The 21,214-nt window shown below is 51.0% G+C and overlaps 1 protein-coding gene across 1 annotated transcript in view; it reads left to right on the forward strand.

The window, feature by feature from the left end:
- The window catches only part of NEURL3 (neuralized E3 ubiquitin protein ligase 3), a 73,487-nt gene that overhangs the window by 28,173 nt on the left and 24,100 nt on the right, over positions 1 to 21,214 (forward strand). Inside the window, exon 3 of the mRNA XM_089922755.1 lies at positions 5,539 to 5,718. Within this exon, the coding sequence (XP_089778881.1) occupies positions 5,539 to 5,718 (180 nt within the window). The remainder of the gene's footprint in view (positions 1 to 5,538; positions 5,719 to 21,214) is intronic.

A 21,214-nucleotide genomic window follows, 5' to 3' on the forward strand; every position in this document is an offset into this window, starting at 1 on the left:
ACGACCCTCCCGCCCACTCCAGGCTGCCTGGGGGGTGGAGGTCGGGGCATGGTGAGTGCCCTCATCTGCCCCAGAGAAAAGGGGAGTCCTGCCCCCCAGCAGTGGTGAATGCTCCCTCCCCTCATACCCACCTAACCACCTGCCTTCTCCCTCCCAGCCCACAGGGTAAGAATAAGCCACCCTCCTTCCCCTCCCCAGTGAAAAGGCTGGCTGCACTCGCCCCTCTCCACCCCCCAGGTAACAATCGCGTGTGCTCCCACCTCCCTCACTCAGAGCAGCGGTGGGTCCTTCCTGTTGTGGTCCAAATGCGGGTTGGAAAAGAATTTCCAGACATAAGGCAGAATGTAAAGAAGATAGAATTTATTAGAGGGAAGGGTCGCTGCCAGAACAGAGGGCCAACTTCCTAGTAGTCTGGGAGAGTCGAGCCCGAACATGTGCTATTGATCACTTTCTATAGCCAGAAAACAAAGGAATGGTCTGAGGTGAAAATTGCTTTTACTGATTGGTTAAGGCACATATACCTTCCTTCTATAGGGTGGGAATGGGACAGGGCAGATGCCTTTCCTTGTTTGGGACAGGTCCCATCGCCCAGGTGGACTCAGGAATTTCGTAACCATCGTAACATGGTAGGGAGGGCGATTAAGAGTCTGGTAGGGGGGTGTACCGCTGAAACTTTTTCAGGCAGGGACGTCCTTTGTCCTTGGAGCACCACACTTCGCTCTGTCCCCACCCCAGCAATGGTGTGGCCTCCCCTCTTCTGCTTCCTTCTGCTTCCTAAGGTCACCCCACTTCCGCACAGCGAGCCCTGGGATCCCCAGCACCGGTAAGTTCAGCAACCACACAGTAAACAACCTGGGTGCTGGAGAGAAAGTCAGGTTTTCCGGGGCCTGATGGCAAGAGCGCTTTCTCCCATGGGACTTAATAAAGGGATATGAACTTATGGGCACTGGGGGCTCCATTCATTAGGCAAATTTTTTTTTAGTATTTATTTATTTATTTGGCTGTGCTTACTCTTAATTGCAGCATGCAAGATCTTCGTTGCCGCGTGTGGGATCTTTAGTTGCAGCATGGGGGATCTTTAGTTGTGGTATGCGGGATGTAGTTCCCTGACCAGAGATCGAAGCCGGACCCCCTGCATTGGGAGCAGGGAGTCTTAACCACTGGACCACCAGGGAAGTCCCAGGCAAATGTTTTTGAACATCTCATGTTCCGGGAATACGGCAGATAGGGCCAGGGCGTGTGCCTGGAGAGACTCAGAGGTGCAGCTCTGCAGGGGTAACCGCGGGACCCTGAATGTGTGTCTCTTATGTTTGGATTTGACCATGAACTTTAAATTCTCCAGGGTTGGTATGACCAGCATTACTGGGGTTTGGCTGGCCTTGAGCTAAAAGAACAGTGGTCTGTGTATCTTCCATTGATCCTTCCCAAATATTTGTTGAAATTTAAGACTGTTGCCAGTTTTCCAGTATTTGGATTTGCATTGCAGTGAGCAGCTGTCTACCACTCTTGCCATTAGCCTCCTTTGTGCAGAAATCTTTTTCTGTTTGGGGATTTGCTTCCTTAGTATATGCACTTTGGGGAGAGGGAGGGGTACTTGGATCAAAGAGTGTACATCAGTGCCATCAGCGTTCCCACACCTCGCTTCGGGAACATTCCCGGTTCAACACGCCCCCAGATGTTCTGGTGACCGTGCGATACAAAGTTTGGCTGTGCTTCACTTGCCTTAAACTGAGAAAAGAGAAATTAGAACCACATCAGAAGGTCCAAAATATATGTGTGTTTACACGCAAGAAAATGTCTCCAAGGTATAGAACGGAGTATTAAGAAGAAAAGATGCTATATTTGTATGTGCTTATATGCATTAAAAAACTCAGAAAGTCATGTCTTCCTGATTCCTCGGTTTCCCCAGCAGTTCTGCAGCCTGGAGTTTAAGATAAGCCTGAAGAGTGTTGAAGTAAGCCCGTTGCCCAGCACACTCCGACAATGTCCACACTTCTACCAACCCACCAGGCAGGAGCACCCCCAGAGGGTCATTTAGTTCAGTGCGGAGAGGAGCCCTGTCTGACCCTGGTCTTGTATATCGTACATCAGAGACCCACGTCCCATGTATCAAAGGAAGGGGTGACAGCACCAAGTGAGAGGCACGTAAGGGTCCCTCTGCTCTTGAGTTCTTTCATTCTAAGCTGGGATTATGGAGACTAGGGGTCTGCCCCCTCCCCAAGAGGCAGGAATGGGGACAATTTGGGGATGGGCTTGGAGCCTGGGCCATTTGACAGATGAGGAAACTGAGGCCCAGAGAGGAGAGGGACTTGCCTAAGGGCATGTGGCCATTTACCAGGAAGCCGGTCTCAGCTGTGGTGTCTCGGCACCTCCCCAGGACTCCTGCTGGTTCCTGGCACCCCAGCGCAGAGGCAGGGGCTCATGTGTCCCTTCTCTGACCCTTCTCCTCCAGGAAACCCTCAGCTCCTCAACCTCCAGGGAGCTCTTCCAGCCCCGGATGAAAGGGCCCAGCTGCTGCAGGAGGGGAGGTCCTCCACCGGGTGCCCAGAGATGGCGCAGGCTGGGCTCCTAAGGGAGGGCTGGGCCAGCAGCATGGGTGCTGGAGCAGGGAGCTCTCCAGGGACTTTCTGAGCCCACTGCCATAGGTGAGCCCTGCCCTCCCTTGACCCTCTTCAAGGCCCCCCAGGAGTCACCCAGCCCACAGCCTTGCCGGAGCCCAGCATCCGTTGGGTCGGGGAATCCAGGCTGGTCAGTCACACAGGACCTGTAAGCCAGCTGGCCAGGTGTTAACTTTCAGGGGAAGCGCATGTCTTTCTACGCTTGTCCCCCCACTGAGAACCCCCTTGGTATCAAGCAGAGAACCTGGGAAGGTGAGTTAGGAGCCAGGAGGGTGCTCAGTGCGCAAATCACCTGAGCCAAGAGAGGGGACGAATCTTGAGGAATTTCCATCAGTGAAGCGTCCTCTTCACCCCCGCAGAGAACCAGCTAGACCCCAGGTCCCAGCCTTGCCTCCAGGACCCCCAGCCTTGGTTCCTGTGCCTCCTTAGGCTCTGGCTGACCCAGGAGAGTGGGTACAAAACATGTGATTATCTGTCAGTTTCCTGCAGGGACCGGGGCTCTTTCTGTGCTCGCTCTGCTGCATCCCCCCCCATCTGTCCTTTCCTCTGCCAACACCGCACTGTCTTCCCTTCCGCAGCTTTACCCCGCGTTTGTGCTCCCTCTGGAAGGCTGGACTCCCTTCCTGCTCTTTTTTTTTTTTTTGTAACATCTTTATTGGAGTATAATTGCTTTACAATGGTGTGTTAGTTTCTGCTTTATAACAAAGTGAATCAGCTACACATATTCATATGTTCCCATATCTCTTCCCTCTTGCGTCTCCCTCCCTCCCACCCTCCCTATCCCACCCCTCTAGGTGGTCACAAAGCACCGAGCTGATCTCCCTGTGCTATGTGGCTGCTTCCCACTAGCTATCTATTTTACATTTGGTAGTGTATGTATGTCCACGCCACTCTCTCGCTTTGTCACAGCTTACCCTTCCCCCTCCCCATACCCTCAAGTCTAGTTTCCCTTGGGAATGATCCTGTCTTCATCGCAGCCATGCCTGGCCCTTCCTGGTCTCCCGCAGGCCAACCGCGTCCTGGATGGTGCGAGAAGCCCCACTCCTGGGGGGCGGGGGGGGCTGTGTCCTCACCTCCAGGCCCAGTGGGAGTGGAAAACTCCCGTGGGCCCTGGGTTCTCCCCGAAGATCCCTTTAAGGGCGTGTACATGCGGCGGACACGTGCAGAGTGGTGCACATTTGTTGGGTGTGCTCCCAGCTTGAGTTTGAACAGGCAGCGCCCTGCCTTCCTGTTTCAGCTCATACTGTAAACAAGTGTCCTTTTCAGGGTCTATTTGGGGCTACGTTTTTCTTCTTTGCATTTTTTTGCTTTTTGTTGGTGATTTCACTGTTGAAAGTGCCATCTAGTGTTCCTAAGCTCAGGAAGGCCCGGGTGTACCTCCCGGAGAAAATACACATGAGATAATCTTCGGTCAGACGTGAGTAACAGTGCAGCTGGCCGGGAGTCCAGTGTTAATGAATCAACCACGTATTAGACATGATGTCTCTAAACAGAAACACACATCAGACAAGGTAACCACTGCGACCAGAGGCTCACAGGAACCTGACTTCCTGTCGAGGCAGTGGTTCAGTGTTGGCCACGTGACTTTAGAACTACTACAAACAATGAGAGTTCACTCTATTTATTGGTACAGAACACCTTTTGTAAGCATCTCCTTCAGAGGCTGTAAATATTGTATTAGCGGGCGCTTTGGGGAGGACTGTCGTGGCCCAGGGGACACGTGCCTCTCCTTTCACATCCTCTGAGCCCCCAGGTGGCAGCGGCTCCCTGTGTTGGGGGTTAGGTGCCTCTGAGCAATGCACTGGGACCACTGCATCACTGAGGCTGTCATTTCAGAGAAAGGAAATCTCCCCCACCATCCCACCATGAGGGATAAGGGCAGGAAGTAAAAATTCCTATTAAATCTTCACTTTGCTATGTTTTCCTCACTGTCCAAGTGCTGGCCCCAATCCACCTCGCTGTGCCCACCTCCCCTCCGCTCTCCCACATGCAGACTTTTCTGGAACCTGGGCTGGCAGTGTCCCATACCCACCAGTGCAGTCCCTGGAAGCTGGGTGTCGGGCTGGCTACAGGTTCCACTGTGATAATAACGGCAGACGGTCATCAAGAGCCTGCTCCACGCCCAGCACTGTGCAAAGCGCTTTATAAAGATGAACGCAATCTTCTCAACACATCGGTCCTGTTATTACCCCCACTTACAGATGAGGACACGGGGGTGCAGAAAGGGGCTGGAACTTGCCTGAGCTACTTACTGGTGTCCTGGGCTCAGCCCTGCTCCTAACATCTGTGGGGCTCAGACCCATGCATCCTAGGTCTCGGTATGGAAAGTTTACGTCTAGCTAATTGAAATACGTTCTTCTTCTCCAACCTTGACAAATACGCCTTCAGCCAGCCTGGAAGGCCGGGTCCAATCTAGGATTCTTGGATTGCCTGGATTTCCTTACTGGCACCCTTGGCCATGGCCCAGTCCCTGCTCCATCCTGCATCACGAGGGGTCCACAGACATGTATGTGGACACCCAGCCCACTCGTTGTCGCACAGCAGCCACCCTGCAAACAGCGGCCCCTGGCACAGGGGCATGTCCTCTGGCAACACAGTCCTCCTCGGAGGATGCATGCTGAGCAGAGGTCTGCAAGGACCTGGCAGAAGGCATGAGGCTGTTCCATCTTGAACTTCCAGCATTCAGGGACTGGCCCCTGGGGGGACATCTCCTTGTCCCTGCAGAGAGGCTGGCAGAGGCATCCCTGAGGCTCAGGTCCCTGGTCTGGTCATGGGTGATTGACAGGGCATGGCTGTCTAATGTCAAACTATCTTTGAATTCCTGGGACACATGTAATTTGATGTCTTAGTCTGCTCAGGCTGCCATAACAAAATGCCACAGACTGGATGGCTTAAATGACAGAAATTTATTTTCTTTCAGTTTTGGAGGCTGGAAGTCCAAGATCAGAGCGTTGTGGTCAGTCTCTTGTGTGGACCTGGTTCCTGGCTTGCAGACTCCAGCACTTACAGAATCTCACTGTGAGAGAGAGAGAGAGACAGAGAGAGAACTCCTCTTCTTATAAGAGACCCTCATCCCTCACAGCCACCAGCATGGTCTCAGGTGGGCACCTCCAAGGGATGCGTGTTTGCCCCTGGAGATGGGTGCATTACCCACCCAAGGGAGCTGGGGGTGCAGGTTGGGCGGAAGTGAAATCCCCTCTCCTCCCATTCTCAGCACGCTTGCGTCCATGGTCCACAGCAGCAGCTCTTGGTCAAAGCAGCAGTCCAGAGGAGTGTGGGGAGGAAGAAGGGCAGGCCCTGCGTGAGTGACAGCCAGGCCATGGCATTTTCCTTTCTGGAACCGGGTTCCCTCCCCCACCCTACCCTCACCGCAGGGTCAGATAATGGTCAAAGTCCTTTGTATGCCGGGCACTCCTCCTTGGCAGCCTCCTCCTGGAATACAACAGCCCAGAGCCAGTCCCCTAGCAGTGCCACCAGGAACACCCCTGGATTGTTGGAGCACTCCCCAGGCTCCCCAGGTACCCAGCTACGTACCCCAAATGGTACTTCCTTTCCCATAGGCTTAAGGGAGGCCTGTGCTTTCTGTGATCCGATTTATTTCCGATTGCTACAGCGTACCCTACGGACTGCCTGCTGGACTTTACTGTGCACGGGGGAGCAGCGGGTCCCTGCCCTGCGGCTGTGCTAAGCCAGGTGCTCTGGCTACAGAGGAAGTGTCCAGCTGGAGGTTAGGGGCCTCAGGGAGGTGGGGCCCAGAGTGCATGAGGCTTAAACCGGCAGCCATGGCAGGAAGGCCTGACCTCCCAGTGCACATGCCCACTGGGTCGTTCCATAAGGTTGTTACGGAGGCCACTGCTGTGTGCCTGGCACTGGGCAGCAAGGACGCCGGACACTGGAGCTTGGCCAGTGGGAGGCTGGCCAGGGACCCGATGTAGTGAGGCAGAACCCTCGGCAGAAGCTGCTCTGGAAGGGCAGCCGAGGCGACAGGGCCCAGGAACCAGGGACTCAGATGACAGGGGAGCGGTGGGAACTGCGTTATGGGCTTGGGAGGGGGTGACGAGCCCTCAGGAGCATGGGAATGAAATGAGAGTGAAAAGGTACAAAGAGAAGTTGGTCCTGCCGTCCTGGAGGGAGGTACTCCTGTTACCGACTCGGGTCCTTGAACTCCTTAATCAACAGAACTTGATGAGGCCAGATGAGAAATTCAGGCCAGGCTTTATTTATTGAGACTCATGCTGCAGCACGAGGGAGCGAAAGCAAGTGACAGGTTTCCTTGCTCGCTCGTTGAGGGGGTGGGGTGAGCTGGTCCCTTAAATGGGGTGAGGGTGGGGGTGGATTGGTGGGTGGGGCTTGTTGAGGTGGGTGGGGCTTAGGTGGTCTGCCCGCTCCCTTGGTGGTGCTGTGTGCAGGGATCATGTGCAGTTCCCCGCTTTTGCTTCCCGTACCTCAGAAGAGGCAGTTGGGTTTTGGCCTTTTGCATGGTATTATTCATTATTGCCACAACTGCACGTGTGTGCAGTTATTTTTAGTCCCTTATCGTTTCTTTGTATTCTGTTGCTGGAGGAGACATTTGTCCAGGTGTAAGTACTCCAGTAAAGAGTCCCAGGTCCCAGCCTTTCTCATCAAGAGGAACACTGACTTGCTTAAGGTCGCAGGGCTCAGCAGGACTCCTTGAAACAGACAGTCCAGATGCCCCCCTAGTCCAACAGTCCACCTAATGGGTTTAATTCTGCAGCCACATGCAATAATAATATATCCAGCATTTCCTGAGCACTTACAATGAGCCAGACACCGAGTCAGCCATGTCCTCTCAGTCCTGTGATGTACATATGGTTATTAGCATCTTCCTGTTACAGCTGAGGGCACTGAGGTCAGGGAGGAAAGTGTCCAAGGTCACACAGCTAGGAAGTGGAAGATCTGGGATTGCCAGCCATGTAACTTAGCCGTGTTACTTAGCCTTTCTGAGGTTCAGCGTTCTCAAATGAAAATAAAGATTATAGCAGGGCCTAAACCCTGGGGATATTGTGAGGGCTCACAAATTAATAATGTGAAAATTCTAAGAACAGGGACTTCCCTGGTGTTGCGGTGGTTGAGAATCCGCCTGCCAATGCAGGGGACACAGGTTCGATCCCTGGTCCGGGAAGATTCCACATGCCGCGGAGCAACTAAGCTCCTGCACCACAACTGCTGAGCCTGCGCTCTAGAGCCCGTGCGCCACAACTACTGAGCCCATGTGCCACAACTACTGAGCCCGCACACCTAGACCCTGTGCTCCGCAACAAGAGAAGCCACCGCAATGAGAAGCCCACGCACCACAACAAAGAGTAGCCCCCACTTGCCGCAACTAGAGAAAGCCCGCGTGCAGCAAATGAAGACCCAATGCAGCCAAAAATAAATTAATAAAATAAATAAATTTTTTAAAAATTCTAAGAACAGGCATAGAGATGAGATAGGCTAGGACCTTGGACCCTTTGCTGCAGTGCTTGCACCTGGACAAACATCTCCTCAAGCAACAGAGTACAAAGAAACTATAAGGGACTAAAAATAACTGTACACATGCACGGTTGGGGCAATTATGAACAATAAGATGCAAAAGGGCCGCAAACCAACCGCCACTTCTGAGGTGCCAGGAGCAAAAGCAGGGTCCTGTGCATGATCCCTGCGCAGTGTTACCAAACTCAGCCACTTCTGAGGTGCCGGGAGCAAAAGCAGGGTCCTGGGCATGATCCCTGCGCAGTGTTACCAAACTCAGCCACTTCTGAGGTGCCGGGAGCAAAAGCAGGGTCCTGGGCATGATCCCTGCGCAGTGTTACCAAACTCAGCCACTTCTGAGGTGCCGGGAGCAAAAGCAGGGTCCTGGGCATGATCCCTGCACAGTGTTACCAAACTCAGCCACTTCTGAGGTGCCGGGAGCAAAAGCAGGGTCCTGGGCATGATCCCTGCAGTGTTGCCAAACTCAGCCACTTCTGAGGTGCCAGGAGCAAAAGCAGGGTCCTGTGCATGATCCCTGCACAGTGTTGCCAAACTCAGCCACTTCTGAGGTGCCGGGAGCAAAAGCAGGGTCCTGTGCATGATCCCTGTGCAGTGTTACCAAACTCAGGTTTGGCTCCTCGCCACTGGAAAGCCAGTACTCACGAGGCAAGTGTTGGTAGAAAGGAAAGTTGCTTTAACCAGAAAGCTGGCAATCTGGGGGGAAGACTGACTCGTGTCCCCAAAACCAACTCTCAAGATTCTGCTCAGCCGTGACAGTTTTTAAAGGGAAAAGGGGGAAAGAATCTCCGTGAATCATCAAGGCAGGAGGTCAAGCTGTGCGTCATTTTCCATTGCATGCAGGCTGGCTGATTTCTCTTGCTTCAGATGTTATCTTGTCTGTATGGTCTGACTGCAGGATTGCTAAGGGGGCTGCTGGGGGTAGAGAGCTAGTCATCCTTTAACTACTTAATTCTTCATTCCTACTTTTTTTTTTTTTTTTTTTTTTTTGCGGTACGCGGGCCTCTCACTGTTGTGGCCTCTCCCGTTGTGGAGCACAGGCTCCGGACGCGCAGGCTCAGCGGCCATGGCTCACGGGCCCATTCGCTCTGTGGCATGTGGGATCCTCCCGGACCGGGGCACGAACCCGTGTCCCCTGCATCGGCAGGCGGACTCTCAACCACTGCGCCACCAGGGAAGCCATTCCTACTTCTTTTAATCTAAGAAAAGAATCAACAGGTTAGGCAAGGCATTGTGTGCACTGAATAGAGCATAAGTCAGGAATTAGGTTAAAGGTTACCTAGTGATCTCATTTTTATAATTAAGGTTTAAGGGGAATAGAAATAGGCAAACAGGAAAGGGGCAAAAGAGCTGCTTACAAATGCCCACTTGCCAGACATTGTTCCATTTCTGTGGGGTTAGGGGCAATAGTTCATCCTCTGTACTTTCTTCCTGCTGACATAGGGCACCATATTCTCAGAGTGGAAGATGCGGACATGGGTCTGTTGCATCGGTTTGTTGACAATTTAAGTTGCCTGCTTACATATACAGGCAGAGCCAGCTACAATTATTTTGATGGCCACAAAGATACAGATTATTATGAGCAGTAATGTTAATGCCATTCTCTTGAGGCCAGTTCTTGGAATTGTGCCAGCCGTGGATTCAGCATTGCTGAGGCTGGAACAGCTTATGTCACGGCTATAGTCTGGTCATCACGCAGATAACTTTTTCCCTCTGGTGGCAAAACAACTCAGGAATGTGCATCAGACACTGAAAGATTCTGTGACTCTATTGTCCTACTCATTAGCTACTTGAGCCCGCTCTTCTGTGACTCAGGGAGGCCTGGGAGACTTCAGCTTTTCTACAAACAAGAGGCAGGGGACAGGGAGGGGCCTTTGTGCTTGGGGGAGGGGTGGTACAGGGTTCTGCTTGGTTTCAACAGCACCACCAAGGGGAGGGGCCGACCACCTAAGCCCCCCCTCTGGCCCCACCCATAGATCCGCGCCTCCCCTCGCCCCATTTAAGCTCGCCCCTCACCCTCAGGGAACGAGCAGGGGCACCTGTTACTTGTTTTCACTCCGTCATGCTGCAGCACAGTTTCCCAGTAAAGCCTTGCCTGAATTCCTCTTCTGGCCTCCTATCAATTTCTATTGATTAAAGAGTCCAAGGACCCAGGTCGGTAACAGAATGAAGCCAAACCACGGTTAGCTGTTGTTAGCTATTATGCAGATTCATTTCTGAATTTCAAACACTGACATCACTGAGCCCTTGAAATTGAACTTCAAGGAGGCAGTGACAGGAGATGGAGCAAAAGGAGGCTTCGGAGGCATGTTTTCCAGGACAGGAGGCTTCCATGACCAGCAGGGCTATCCATCTGTACCTGAACTCATTTCTTTGCGAGTCTAGTTGACTTGATTAAAACCAATCAGTGGAGACTTACATGCTTCCAAGAGTCACAGGAACTAGATTAGATTACCCTCCTGGATGAAACAACTGAAAAGAAAAAAAGACAGAATATATAAAAGAATGGTTTTTCAAGATGTTGGACAGCAGACAATGAAAGACAGTAACCCCTGAGAAACGGAAAACAAAAGATGTGGCCTTACTGGCCGCTAGAGCCAGGCAGTCAGGGGGCAGCCCCTGAGCAGAAGCTGGGCTCCAGACCAGGGCTCCAGACAAGGATACCGGCTCCCTTCTGGGAGATGCGAGTCACCTGGAGAGAGGCAGAGGGAGAGCGCAGAGATGGCGCCTACCTGCCTCCGTCTTCACCGAGTGTTTCTGTTGGCCCCAGGTGTGTTAACTTAGATGCCTGCCCCTCAGGCCAAAGCTTTAAAGACCAGCAGATAAGACTCCTTCGCAGCAGGTCTGGGCGCTTTTCAGTCGCTGCCTCTGCTCTGCTCCTCAGTGCCGGTGAGTCCACATGCTCCCTTTCAGAACCCTTTCTCTGTTTGCTATAACCGTGCAGGGCTTGGGATATAAGTCCCGTGGGCTTTTAAAGCTAGATGTTTGGGGGGCTTGTCTCTCAGGGGCAGGTCGTAAAAGTTGGGGCACCAGGTGTGAGGTTCAAGCCCTTCGCTCCTCAGGGAGAAGCTCTGTTTTTGTTTTTTGTTGTTTTTTGCGGTACGTGGGCCTCTCACTGCTGCGGCCTCTCCCGTTGCGGAGCACAGGCTCCGGACGTGCAGGCCCAGCGACCATGGCTCACGGGCCCAGCCGCTCCGCGGCATGTGGGATCCTCCCGGACCCGTGTCCCCTGCATCGGCAGGCAGACTCTCAACCACTGCGCCACCAGGGAAGCCCAAGCTCTGGGTTTTGACTTCCTGCTCGTGGGTTACGGTGTAGGAAGCGGGGTTATCACAAGATTGCGTCTCAGCCTTTCCCGCCGGCTTCCAAGGGAATTTTTTTTCTCATTTATCCGATGTGTAGGAGTTGGGTTTCTCTCAGAAGAAAATGTTTCCTATATGGCTGCAGATTCAGTGTTTCTATGGGAGGGAGTGAGTTCAGGATCCTCCCACGCGGCCATCTTGAACCAGAACCAGTTTGGCGTTTTGTTTAAAAGTTAGACATACATCAGGTACAGCCATTCCACTCCTCACTGTTTACTCCAGAGAAGGAAAGCAGATGCCCATACAGAGACTTGTGCATGAATACTCATAGCAGCTTCATTTATAATTGCCCCAAATTGGAAATAACTCACAGGTCCATCTACAGGTGAACAGGTAGACACATTAAGGTATATCCACACATGGGAATGATACTGGGCAAATAAATAAATAAATAAAACTATTATAAAAGCAACCAGGGCTTCCCTGGTGGTGCAGTGGTTGAGAGTCCACCTGCCGGTGCAGGGGACACGGGTTCGTGCCCTGGTCCGGGAAGATCCCACATGCCGCAGAGCGGCTGGGCCCGTGAGCCATGGCTGCTGAGCCTGCGCGTCCGGAGCCTGTGCTCCGCAACGGGAGAGGCTACAACAGTGAGAGGCCCGCGTACCGCAAAGAAAAAAAAAAAAAAAGCAACCACAGGGATGAATCTCTAATAACAGCAAGTGAAAGAAAACAGACAAAAATTTCTAAAAAATGGAAACAAACCTGTGAGGGGTGATGAGAGGCAGAAGGGAACTTTGGGGAGTAATTGCTATGTTCATGATCTTGATGGTGGTAATAGTTTTACAGGCGTATATGTATGGCAAATTTTGTCAAATTGCATGATATAAATATATGCAGTGAACTGTATGTCAATTATACCTCAAAGCTGTTTCTGAAAATCCAACAGTGAGTATTCCTCACCTGAGGGGAAGCTGCAGCTTGGGTGAGAATGAGCCTGCCCTGGGCCACTGCCAGCCAGGGACAGAGGTGGAGAACCCTTGGCCATGGGCCTCAGCCCAGAATGCCATTCCATACACTGCACTGCCACCCTCTGGCCAGGGCCAGGCTTCAGTGCTGGGCAGGCAGGGTGGCCTGACAGGGAGGCCACAGGGCTTAGAAACCTCTGCCCAGGGGGACATCTCCTCAAGGATCGTGGGTGCTGCTGTCCTAACCGGGACCCCAGCTGTAGCAGCAAACTCAGGTGCCACAAGGGCCAGGTAGGCAGTGCAGCTGAGTGGGGATGTCAGGTAGGGAGCCGGGGTGATGGGGACTGTGGGGACCCTGAGGGCAGCCACTGCTCAGCTCCACACACTTGTTGCCAGAATCAGGGCCCAGTGTTGACAAATCTTTTTTTTTTTTTTTTAAAGAAAAGCTAGAAGTCCAGGTTTATATGGAAAACCTTCCAATTTTTTAATGGCAAATTTATTCACTGCTTGCGCTAGTGCGGACCTATCAAAACATGTCCATGGGCCAGAATCAGCCTGGGGGTTGCCAGTTTGCAACCTCCGTGCAAACGCCTTGGATTTTCTTCCCGGGAGCCAAGCCGTGAGGCAGGAAGCTGTGCTCACTCTTGTAAGACCCAGAGGAGGAGCCCAGGGCCAGGAGAGCAAGACATCCGTGTATCTATCAAAATGTTACCGACCTGGGTTCGTTAATCAAAAGAAATCGATGAGGCCAGACGAGGAGCTGAGCCTAAGGCTTTAATGGGATGCATGCTGCAGCACAAGGGAGAGAAAACAAGTACCCTTGCTCGCTCCCTGAGAGGGGCTAAAATTGCCTTATAGGGGCCCTTCTACTTTGGCAATAGTTGGTCTTCAGGAGACCCCTTTTTTCCAGGTTTTCAGAAGAACTTGGTCCCCAGGGTTTATTTGTGAAGGAACTGCCAGTCTTCCCCCAGGTATGGCCTGAGTAGCGAAGGGAGGATTGGATGGGCCTGTGGGTTATTACCGGCACGCAAATCACAGGCAAGCGTCGCTTGTTTTGCTGTCCTTTTGAGCCCCTTCTCTGAGCCCCTTTCCTTTTGCATTAAGTCCCATGGAGCATCCCTCCCATAGTGGGTGGCATCATATAAGCTCTTAACAAGTTTCCATTGTTGGGCCTCAGTGGTTAGAACCTTGTTATCCTTTTAATACCAGCCTGTGCTTCCTTCTCATAGCCCTATTTCTCAGCATTTTCTTGTTCTATGGGGAACACTGGGGGAGGCTAGGGAGTTCAGGGGGGCCAATCACTAGGGCCATAACTTGCTCGGGCTTCTGCAGTCAAGCTGCCTGTTTTGCAGTTCAAACACCTTTTCTATTCCGGTGGCTCACAAGAGATCCATCCTTCTGATACTCCCTAGAGTGTATTACTGCCAGCTGGGTCGGGAGCTGACCTGCTTTTAAAAGTCAAGAATTCAATCTTTGTTTTATGGGAGAATTTTTCTTTTTTTTTTGCGGTACGCGGGCCTCTCACTGCTGTGGCCTCTCCCATTGCGGAGCACAGGCTCCGGATGCGCAGGCTCAGCGGCCATGGCTCACAGGCCCAGCTGCTCCGCGGCACGTGGGATCTTCCCAGACCGGGGCACAAACCCGTGTCCCCTGCATCGGCAGGCGGACTCTCAACCACTGCGCCACCAGGGAAGCCCTATGGGAGAATTTTTAGCAGTTAACGTTCCTCTTTCTTTCCAAATGGCAGCATGAGCATGTGGAGCCCATATTTAGAGTCAGTAAAAATACCTGATATCTTATCCTTCCCTAATTGTAAAGCTGTCATCTCTGCAATTAGTTCGGTCCTCTGGGCCGATGTCTGGGGTGGCAGGCCCTCAGCTTCTATGACTTCATCTAGACTAAGGCATACCCCACCTTTTGGGTTTCCGTTTCTGTAAAACTGCTCCCATCAGTAAACCATCCGACCTCAGGGCTGTCAAGAGGCTCATCTAGAAGATCAGGTATAAGTTTGTTCTCTGGTCTCTATACACTGATGCAGTAAGTCTGCACTCCTGACACCTGGAAGCAGAGTTGCTGGGTTCAGGGTTTGGCACACCTTTAAGGTAGTGTCAGGGTGTCCATCAGGAGGGCCCAATATCTTGTTAACCTTCCCCCTGTCGACCAATGATGTTCTTTGACTTCCAGCACAGATTGTACCTGGTGAGGGTCAACACATCTAGGTGTTGTCGCAGGGTGAGCTTGGGAGACTCGTTAACCAACAGGGCTGTGGCTTCTACTGCCCGCAGGCAGCTTGGCCATCCCAGGGCTATTGAATTCAGCTGTGATGAAAGGTAAACCACTGGTCTCTGATCCAGTCCCAGCTTTCGGGTCAGGACTCCTAGTGATGTCCCTGACCTCTCATGAACATACAGGGTGAAGGGCTTGTCCAAATGTGGAAGCCCCCTTGCTGGTGCTGTGCTCAACTCAGTCTTTAGAGTCTCAAAGGCACGCTGGTGGTCCTTATTCCATTGAAGGGGCTCCCTTTCTTTTTCATTTAGAGCCTCATATAGGGGTCTGACTATAAGGCCATAATTTGGAATCCAGATATGTCAGAACCCAGCCATCCTGAGAAAGCCTCAGAGCTGCCTCCTTGTGGTTAGAGATGGTAATGCACTCATTGCTGTTCAGTCTATGGCCAGGGCTCGTGCCCCTGGGGTCAAAATACTTCCTAAACGCTGAACCCGTTGCTGTGAGATCTGAGCCTTGGTTGACGAGATTTTATATCCCCTTTCTGTCAGAAAACTGAGGACCTTAACAGCATTCTGATATGAATCTTTCTTTGTCTCACTACTTAATAAATCATCAACATATTATAGCAGAGTTCCCTTTTCAAGGCTCAGTTCCCTCAGCTCCCTTGCTAACACGTTTCCAAAAAGATGGGGCCTGTCCCTAAAACCCTGTGGCAGCACTGTCCCAGTATATTGGGTAGCCTCCAGGGTGTCAGGGTCCCTCTATTTAAAGGTATTGAGAGTCGGGATGTGGGGAAATACAGAAAAATGCATCTTTGAGGTCCAACAGAGAGAACTACTGAGTGCTGTCTGGCATTTGGGCCAGGAGGGTATATGGGTTTGGTACCAATGGGTGAACGGCCTCATTTGCTGCTTGTAAGTCTTGCTTCAACTGATATTCCCTGTTAGGCTTGCGAACGGGGAAGATCGGTCTGTTGCGAGGGGATTGGCGGGGCCTAATGAGTCTGTGTTCTAGGAATTTGCTGAGTAGCGTTGGATCCCCCTCAGAGCCTCAGGCTTTAAAGGATATTATCATTTTCAAGTGTACCTTTCCCCAGGCCTTAATCTTATTTCTATCCGGGGAACACGTTTTGCCCTTCCTGGCACTGAATTATCCCAAACTGCAGGATCTACTTATTCTGTAATTTCTTGGGGGATGTCTTGGGGAATATTTTGATGACCAGCAGGTGGGTCATCTGGGGCTACTAGTAGATGCATTCTCTATTTGAATTCTCTACCTTCTTGGACTTCACCCTGTCCTGAGACTATACTAGCTCCTAATTTATTTAGCAGTTCTCTTCCAAGGAGGGTGACAGGGCATTCTGGCCTTTACAAAGAGGAGTGAGTAAAAATAATGGACCCGACTCCACAGGCAAGGGGGGATGTAAATCGCCTTCCGTTTGGCTGTCCGTCGACTCCCGCCACAGCACAGTCTTGGTTGGAAAGGGGGTCGGCCGGCCGAGTCAGAGCAGAGCAGGCAGCTCCAGTGTCTACAAGAAATTCACTTCTCCTGTCTGACACATCGAGGGTGACCCGAGGCTCTGCTTTTCTTCAGTAGCCCCTTTTCCTTCTTGGCCTCCTGTTAAGTCTCGGTGATTATGGACCTTGAAGGCCTCCTGTGCCGAGGTTGACAGTGGGGTTTGGGGCCCAGCCTCAAGCTTTTGTAATTTTGCCCTGGTATCTGCAGCGGACTAGGTGATAGATGCACAGCCGATAGCCACCTCCCTTCTGCAGACTCAGGGTCTGTACTGGCGTCCTTCCTAAATGCCTCTGTCACCCAGCTCAGGAAGACCATCAAGTTTTCATCTTTTTTTCCTGTGTCACTTCTTGGACCTTCTCATAATTTACAGGCTTCACCATATGCCTTTTCATTCCTTCTGATAGACAAGTAATGTCATGTCTCATCCTGGCCTGGCCTACGTGATCTTCCTAGCCCCAGTGTGAGTCATGATCTGGAAACGCGTCGCTACCTGCTTGATAAATTTGCTGGTGCGGGTTGGTAGCCAGTAGGCTATCCGTGTGTTCCTCGGCCTTTTCCCGTACACGGTCCTTTTCATCCAGGGTGCAACAGTGGGCCAGAATAACCATGATGTCCTGCCAGGTCAGGGAGAACATCAACCCCAGACTGATAAATTCATCCCTAAACTCGTCAGGGTTCTCTGAGACCCTCCCAAACCCCTCCTTACAGATTCCTAGGTCCCCCACCGAAAAGGGGACATGTACTCTAGTCATCCCTCTGTTCTCATTAGTTACCTGCCGGAGGGGGTAAAGGCCTTGTGGGGCAGAAGTGGGCGCTCACTTTGAACCTGATTGGGGCCCCACTGGGGAAAGCACTGGGGGCTCCAATTTTGGGGTTTCTGATTTGACAGGGTAAGTTGGGGGTCCCGGGGGCCGAAGATGATGGTGGAGGGGAGGAAACAGGGGCCCGAGAAGGAGGCCTAGTGTGCCAGTGGGTAGTTGGCAGTTGAAAGAGGGGGATCCGTGAGAAGGTCTGGCTCCGACTCTTTTGGGGGTGACACAGGAATAGAGGCTACACACACACGACAGAAATCCCTAGGATTGGGGTCTCGATAAAGCTTCATAAAGGCCTGCACATACGGGACCTCTCCCCATTTTGGGGACTGCTTATAAAATAGGTCCAGTTGTAAAATGGTGTTAAAGTGAAGGGATCTGGGGGACTTCGCTGGCGGTCCAAGCTTCCACTCTGAGCAGGGGACCTGGGTTCAATCCCTGGTCGGGGAACTAAGATCCTGCAAGCCACAAGCACAGCCCTAAATAAATAAATTAATTAAATAAAGTTAAGGGATTCATTCTCTGGCCACTTCTCCTGGCCACCCAAGGCATATTGGGGCCGGGGTGTGTTGCAAAAGAAAATCAGCTATTCCTTTTTGAACCGTCTAATTTAAATTGTCCCCAGTTGTTAGGAATGCCACACAGAGGAGAATCTCTGGGGATTCCCTGAGTGTTTTCCATGTTAACAAGTAAATCTGGGGGCTAACAAGAAATCGGGGTGGGGAGGTGTGGATGGGTTGAAGCCTAGCATAAAGACAAACGGGGTCACGGAATTCCCTCCCCAGAGTTAGTGACACAAACAAGGAGTCTCCAGGATGAAAGGGACGGGAGTGTAGGTATGAGGACCAAGAGGGAAGTAAAGGGAGGAGGAACAGAAAAGACAGAGAGAAAGGGATTGCTGGTTCAACCTGCCCCCTGTGGGTGTCTGTTGCAGCACCAGTCTGCCCACCGGGGTGATCAAGCCTGGCAACCAGCCAGTTGTACGTCGTCTGTGAGACTGCAGCCACAGGTGGGACCCTCACCCACGAGTATATAAGTCTGTGGGACTTGAACTCACGGGTTTGTATAGAAATCTGCTGCTTCAGCCAGTTTTTGAAAGGGCCTCTCTTGGCGGCAGGGAAATAAAGGTGAGAGTGTGATGGTGATCGGGGTTCCAGCCACTACAAGATTTGAGGGTTGAACCTCTATCACTCTCAGAAATCTCCCATCAGGGAGAGCCCGCTGGATCAGGGTCTGCATTGCGTGAGGTGAGCCTCTCCCATCTCTGCTTATCACCTGTCGAGGATGGGCCGTTGCCAGTTGAGATTTCCAGAGGCTGGGCTCGAGGATGGGAGTGGCAATCCAACGAATTTTCTTGGTCTTCAATGTGATTGACCTTGGTGATGGCAGTGGTGATGTGGTGCGGTTTCTGAGTGGCCCCCACAGCAGCAGGCGTGAAGGTGGTTTCTTTGAAGTTTCTATCAAGCCATCCAGCCTGGCTCGCAGGGCTTTGGGAAAAGGGCAGTTTTAGTTCTCAGTGATGACAGGTCAGGAGGGTGGGAGAAAAATGGGAAACGTTAGTTCGGAGAGTTGTAGCCGGATATTGGGGGAAAGTAGAAAAATTAAGAACTTGGTTAGAACTGGCAAAATGTGCAAGGTGGAATCCACAAGGGTGCGCTCTAGTTTTCCATGAAAACAGTGGTCCCCAACCTTTTTAACACCAGGGACCGGTTTCATGGAAGACAATTTTTCCACGGACTGGGGGATGGGGGGGGGATGGTTTTAGGATGATTAAAGCGCATTACATTTATTGTGCACTTTATTTCTATTATTATTACATTGTAATATATAATGAAATAATTATACAACTCACTATAAGGCAGAATCAGTGGGAGTTCTGAGTTTGTTTCCACTTGCCACTCACTGATAGGGTTTTTTTTTTTTTTTTTACAATTTTCTTTTTAAAAATTATTTTATTTATTTTATTTTTGGCTGCTCTTCATTGCTGCACGCAGACCTTCTCTAGTAGTGGTGAGCGGGGGCTACTCTTCGTTGCGGTGCGCGGGCTTCTCATTGAGGTGGCTTCTCTTTGTTGCAGAGCACGGGCTCTAGGCGCGTGGGCTCAGTAGTTGTGGCTCACGGGCTTAGTTGCTCCGCGGCATGTGGGATCTTCCCGGACCAGGGCGAGAACCTGTGTCCCCTGCATTGGCAGGCGGATTCTTAACCACTGCACCACCAGGGAAGCCCCCACTGATAGGGTTTTGATACGTGTCTGCAAGCAATTGATTTATTATGGTCTCTGTGCAGTCAAACCTCTCTGCTAATGATAATCTGTATTTGCAGCCGCTCCCCAGCGCTAGCATCACCGCCTCAGCTCCACCGCAGATCACCAGGCATTAGATTCTCATAAGGAGCACGCAACCTAGATTCCTCGCATGCGCAGTTCACAGTAGGGTTCGCGCTCCTATGAGAATCTAATGCGGCTGCTGATCTGACAGGAGGAGGAGTTCAGGCCATAATGTGCGCGATGGGGAGCAGCTGTAAATACAGATGAAGCTTTGCTGGCTCGCCCGCTGCCACTCATCTCCTTCTGTGTGGCTCGGTTCCTAACAGGCCACGGACCGCTACTGGTCCGTGGCCCGGGGGTTGGTGACCCCTGCATTAAAACATAAAAATTCCTCTACAGTTACCCCCTTTAGATCCTTCTTTACCCAATAAGCCTGGTCTCATTAGATTTGGCTTGATTGTTTACATACGTGCAGCAAAAATGATAATTGGCCACATAAGCAGTTTTGAGTTTGCTTTGCTGGAACTTTTCATAAGGAATCTCAGGTTAAACTTTTAAAACCCTCTGGTGGCTAGGAAGCCAGTCTAGGAACTCTCCAGCAGATTTGCCTTGCAGTACCTATAGATCTGGATGTAATCCTCTCTTCTCAAGTCCCCAAGGTATGCTGAGGTTCCTGGGCCCCTCAGGAAGGGACCTTCCTTACTCACCTGTAAACAAGGCATCAAGCCAATTTTTCTAAGAGGCCTTTGTAAGCCTTGGCTCCACAGTCAACCTTGGTTCCTTAGAACTGTCTGGTCATATGTGATTCTATGCACCATTCTGAAATATGACACTCCACTCAAAACCTTGGTTCTTTAACCAGTGTTTCCAATTATGTCCCATTAAAAGGAGAACAGCTTTTCAGGAAAGACTATTGCCCTGTGTTTGCAGTGCTTGCATTCACTTGGGATTCTAAATAACTTGATTTGGGGAGAGAAGAGGGGCCTCACCTAACTTCTTTGCAGTTAACATTTAATGCTTTCGGGTCCTCTGTTTGGCAGGGAGAGTTGGTAATAGTAATACACTCTTTTTGGGAGATAAGCCTGGACAGCTTGAAAATGTTAAGTATGGGCACAGTATTTAACCCTGGAACTGCACCTTAAAAACCAGCAGAGTAATAGAATGTTCTGTTGCCCAGGTGCCCATTGAAATTTATAAGAAATTCCAGAAGACGCTTGAGGGCGGGCAGGTCTGATAAGACAGTATAGTCTCATAACTGGGGTGCCCAGGGACCCTTTCACATTTCCTATGAAGTGAAGACTTGTCATAATGACACTAAGATATTGGCTTTTTTTTTTAAAAAAACCATTCTCAAGTAAACGATGGCTTTTGTTTTTTAAAGATTTTTTTCATGTGGGCCATTTCTTTTAAAGTCTTTATTGAATTTGTTACAATATTGCTTCTGTTTTATGTTTTCGGTTTTTTGTCCACGAGGCATGTGGGATCTTAGCTCCCCAACCAGGGATCAAACCCGCACCCCCTGCACTGGAAGGCAAAGTCTTAACCACTGGACCACCAGGGAGAGTCCCCAGCAGTGGATTTTTCTAACGAGTGGAAAGCAAATGCCCATGAGAATCTAGATCCATGTCAGTTTCTAATATATTCATTAATAAAGATAACTATATACATAAAAAAGAGAACAGATTCTTATTGAACTTATGCAAATAATTATATTGCCATGGAAATAATGTTCAATAAGAGTTTCTAAATTCTGGAGGGATCAGGTATCTAAATTCTGGAGGGATCAGGTAGGGAGAAAAGATAAGTGTTTTATTTCTGTTAACCAAAGTATAAGCTAGGACTTCCCTGGTGGCACAGTGGTTAAGACTTTGAGCTCCCAATGCAGAGGGCCCGGGTTTGACCCCCTGGTCCGGGAACTAGATCCCACATGTGTGCCACAACTAAGAGTTCACATGGCACAACTAAGGAGCCCGCCTGCTGCAACTAAGGAGCTCATGTGCTGCAACCAAGGAGT

This window comes from Delphinapterus leucas, chromosome 13 (genome assembly GCF_059928025.1).
Source record: "Delphinapterus leucas isolate spDelLeu-1000000601 "Yukka" chromosome 13, BTC_Dleu_Yukka2, whole genome shotgun sequence".
Lineage (NCBI taxonomy): Eukaryota > Metazoa > Chordata > Mammalia > Artiodactyla > Monodontidae > Delphinapterus > Delphinapterus leucas.